The sequence below is a fragment of the Octopus bimaculoides genome, chromosome 10, assembly GCF_001194135.2.
Source record: "Octopus bimaculoides isolate UCB-OBI-ISO-001 chromosome 10, ASM119413v2, whole genome shotgun sequence".
Lineage (NCBI taxonomy): Eukaryota > Metazoa > Mollusca > Cephalopoda > Octopoda > Octopodidae > Octopus > Octopus bimaculoides.
Window position 1 is genome coordinate 89,019,796 of NC_068990.1, and position 4,678 is coordinate 89,024,473.

The following is a 4,678-nucleotide window of genomic DNA, read 5'->3' on the forward strand; positions in this document are numbered from 1 at the left end:
CTTGACGACTGCTTTTAATCTGGATAGAATCTCTAAATACTCTGGAAAAGATCAATATCTTCCTGAACAACGTCCCTCCTCGTTTCTTTCTCACTCATACACCAATTGATATTTTTCAATATTTTTTTCTCCCCATAAACAAATTTTATGGAATGATGTCAAAGTAACACACGTGTAGTCCCAACCAAGCGAGGCCATTTTATGTGTGTGTCAGGGGAAAAAAAAGCATCTTTAGCGTTCATATAAATCTGTCAAATGTAATGCTTATTTGTTCACGTTATTTTGAATTATTCAGGTTCAAGAGGGGTGTCCACAATATTTGCTTGTAACTTTGTAAATTTTTTACATACAGATTTGAATTTTTTCAGTGGGTGCTTTATATACCACTGGTTTACATTTATGAAATTCTAGCTGATATTGCTGAGTAAATTTGACTCTCATGCGCAGGTAATTTTAATTAACAGGTGTAAAAGCAATAACATTGAAATTCCTAATGCATCTTACTTGTTTGATTTGTTACTAAAATTATCCGAGATGGCAACCGACAAGAATTTTGCCACTTTTCACGATGAGGTACATTAATTTAACTTAATTAAATATAGGTATAATCAGTACAAGATTTTATTCTTTCGGTAAATATTTCAGGAATGTTTTTTTTTTTTTTGTGTTCGTTCGGCTTTATGTCCGTTCGGTATTGTGTCCGTTCGGTTTTATGTCTGTTCGGTTTTATGTCCGTTCGGCTTCTTGGCTTCGGTTTGAAGCAGTACCTCTGCCAGTCATTAATGTTTTTATTATCAGAATTTTATAAAAATCGTATCGACAACTTACTTATGTTCTATTCCTAAGAAAGGCGATGGACCGCAGAGCAATGATGCACTGGCAATTAAAATATTTGACACAGTGAGCAGATTTTTCAAATTTGACTGAAAGAAAAATAAACACATTAATTAACTATTCAAGATTCTGAAATATATTAATATATCAAGATTATACATGGTCTAGCTGTGGTACAATTCTTAGTATAGGTATTCAAGCAACTGACTTTTGGATCGTTAACAACCATCTATTTTGGCATAAAGTTCGCCGATCCTCCAAGGTTACCTAGCTAATAACAATCCTTGGAACTTATATTAAATAACTGCATATGTAGTCGAAACATTACCAACCATTCCTTTCACTACATATCACACCTTTCTTGAGTAACTCAAACCTTACACCTTCTCTTACATCAATCTCTTCTCTGAAATAACGAAATGGAAGTAGTTCATACCTTACACCATCTCCTAAGTTAACCACCTCTCTGTAGGATTGAAATAGAAAGTGCAAGAGAGAGAGGTTGCAGTTTGGTTTGCCTTCTGTATCCCTGCCTAATAACATTTCCTCCAGATGTAAAGTGATGTGAATGTATGTTAGATGGTCTTAGTGTCCACTAAGGAACTTTTTCAAGCTGAAAATCCTACTTATATTTCCCTCAAATCACACTCTATTTTAAAAAATAAAGACTGGACGGTCATGATTGAAGCACTTTTCCTCATAGACCAGTTCGGTAAAGACTGATACGGGGTTAAGCAGCAACAATAAATCTCATCAAGGCCCACTTTGACTTTAATTCTTTCAGAATCGATAAATAAAATATCATTCTATTAGTGATATCGATTTTTACCCCCGCTCTTTCTGTCTGTCATTCTCTCTTCTGGAAAAAATCATGTGATCAGACACGGAGAAGATTGACTTCGCCAAGACCAAAAATGCTCAAGATATCCGGTATGCCACAACGACGCCCCTACAACTCCATCAAGAGGGCTCAAGGCGAAACATAATCTTCCTATCGTAACTATGCACAACAAGGCAGACTGCATTAGCAGTGCTTTGTTATGGACAGCACGTAACACTGCCCAGTGCTGATACATTAGGGCCAGGGCAGCATATATCCGCGCTACAAGCCTTTCTATAGACCCTATTTATAGCTATATGAATTACACTAAGGTATGCTGAATGTCATGTCTCGAGACACAATCACAGCATGCCACTGAAAGAATATGAAACTGTGACTTATTGTAGCCCCAACCGACCTACTGAACAACTTTCAAAAGTATTTTCAAGATTTAAGTATATCTAAGTTTTAAATATATCCAGAAGTAAATCTTGAAACATCAATGGAACAAAGGAATACTCACTACTTTATACGCTATCCGAACATTCAATAAGGATGCGAGGCTATAATTGATACTGAGCAGACAGTACATCACTCCTATCTCCGTCTGAGAAAAAGAAAACTTAAAAAAACAAAAAGAATTCTCTTCGTTAGTCTGACGTTTAATATTTTCAAAGGGAAAAACGTTTGTTACCTTTATTGAGGGGTACTTCATTGAGGGGTACTTTACTTTATCAAACCCGACAGGATGAAAAGCGGAGGTCACCTTAGCCTAATAATTTTTGCAGGGTTGATATAATAAACTATCAGCCTCCCACTGAAATTCTGGCCTTGCTCTTACGTTTAAAATTATTATAGGCAGTGCATTGACAGATCTTTTCAGTGTAGGATAAGATATTCTATGTTATTTGTTCTGATACTGTTCTGAGTTCAAATCCTGGGGTCGATGAAATAAAGTACTAGTCAAGAATTGGAGTCAATGATATCGACTTAATCCTTCTCTCAAAATTGCTAACCTTATATCAAAATTAGAAAACATTAAAATGGCGGCGAGCCGGCAGAATCGTTAATCACCGGAAAAAATGCTTTGCAACATTTGTTTCGACTCTTTACGTTATGAGCTCATATCCCACTGAAGTCAACTTTACCTTTCATTCTTACGAGATAAATAAAAGTAGGTCAAGTACTACGTCAATAGTTGTTGGTTTTATGCCTATATCAGAAATCATTACTAAGGTGGTGTGCAGGCTGAATCATTAGTGCGTCGGACTAAATGCTTAGCGACATTTCTTCCGGCCATTTATGTTTTCAGTTTAAATAACGCCGAGGTCAACTTTGACTTTCTTCCTTTTGGAGTCGATAAATTATAATACCAGTCAAGTACTGGATCGATGTTATCGACTAACTCCACCCTCCCCACACACACTAAAATTTTTACTGTGTGCTAAAATTTAAAACAATTATTATTACTATAAATAAATGTTTCGAGTTTTGCCACAAAGTGTTCAACTGGTACTTATTTTATCGACCTCGAAAGGATGAAAGGCAAAGTCAACCTCAAGGAAATTTGTACTCAGAACGTAACGACGGGCGAAATACCGCTAAGCATTTTGTCTCGTGCGCTAACGATTGAGCCAGCTCACCGCCTTATAATACTGTAAATATTCCTTTCTACTAAAGGCACAAGGCCTGAAATTTCACTGGTACTTAATTTATCAACCCCGAAAGGATGAAAGGCAAAGTCAACCTTGGCGGAATTTGAACGTAGTGGCAGGCGAAATACTCCTAAGCAATTCGCCCGGCGTACTAGCGATTCTACCGGCTCGCCGCCTTATATTATTGTAAAAAATACTTACATCTTTAAGATGAAACCAAAGGAAGGCTTCTTGAAATGAGAATGGTATTGTAATAACTACAAGAAGAAGAACGTTGCTGGAGATCTCCCAAGAATAAGTGAATCTTGATACTGAAGACATTTCTGCTTTCTTATCTAAACAGGAAGAAAAATGCATTACTAATAACTTGTTCAAGGAAGTGGATTTGCAAAACTTTTACTATCGGACGAAATATTTTTCATCACTTCAGTAGTTTGATACAATGCAATATCAATCAAGTACTGGAGTGTATTTGATCGACTAACCCTTTCCCGAAAAATATTCACTGCAAGAAGTTTTCACCACCTCTAAAAGTGCCTTGCAAAACTGGAAAAATGCTGGGGTCCTTGTATCCACAGTATATGGAAATATTTTGTAGGAGACAAGTTTCATTGAATTGCAAGTAAAATAAATTTATTTTCCAAAAAGTTTACGTTTTATTTTTCGAATGACCACATTACATTATATCAAATTATAATGTATCTTGTTAAATTATATTACATTATAAAACACTTACTCGAGCTCTTTCTTAGAAGGTATATATCGCATGGTAAACAAATGGCAAGCAGTGTACCATATATCAGATAAGGTAAATCAAATCCGCCAAGCTGAAAAAGATTTAATACAATTATTGTTTACTCTGTTGTGACGATTTAATGTTGTTTATTGCTTTTAGCTATGTATCGTTACCAAAAACTTGGTCTTTGGACTCACCTTTAATATGCTATATGCGAAAATATCTGATTTTGTTTTACATATGTTGCGAAACATAAATTCGTAGGAACGGAACAAAGTAGACTTTTGAAGTAGCCTAAGTAAATGCTGGATTTTTGTAATATATTTTGTCTGCTCTGGAAAGATGAGAAATGAATGTCGATTCATTCCAGTAATATAAACATAAATGGATGAATTTAAAAGCCGTAAGATCAATTTCGGTGCTCTGTCATTTCTGCCACTCTACATCCTTTAATAACATCCATAAACTCACACCTAGATTTGATTTAGCAGTAACTAGGCATCCCATAGTACAGCCAGTCTTAAGTAACCTTCACATTCGACTTTATGTTATTTTCTTCAATTTTGTCCTTTCATAGCCTATCTCTTATCTTATTTATAATGTACATCTTACATATAGTATTTTATCAGACCA

At 35.4% G+C, this 4,678-nt stretch overlaps 1 protein-coding gene across 1 annotated transcript in view; it reads right to left on the reverse strand.

The window, feature by feature from the left end:
* LOC106869393 (uncharacterized) overlaps positions 1–4,126 on the reverse strand; it is an 11,389-nt gene extending 7,263 nt beyond the window's left edge. The window contains exons 1-4 of the mRNA XM_014915115.2: positions 4,046–4,126; positions 3,511–3,644; positions 2,178–2,276; positions 829–923 (exon numbers count right to left, since the gene is read on the reverse strand). Of these exons, the coding sequence (XP_014770601.2) occupies positions 829–923; positions 2,178–2,276; positions 3,511–3,630 (314 nt within the window). The 5' untranslated portion in view covers positions 3,631–3,644; positions 4,046–4,126. The remainder of the gene's footprint in view (positions 1–828; positions 924–2,177; positions 2,277–3,510; positions 3,645–4,045) is intronic.
* Between the last annotated feature and the right edge of the window lie 552 nt (positions 4,127–4,678).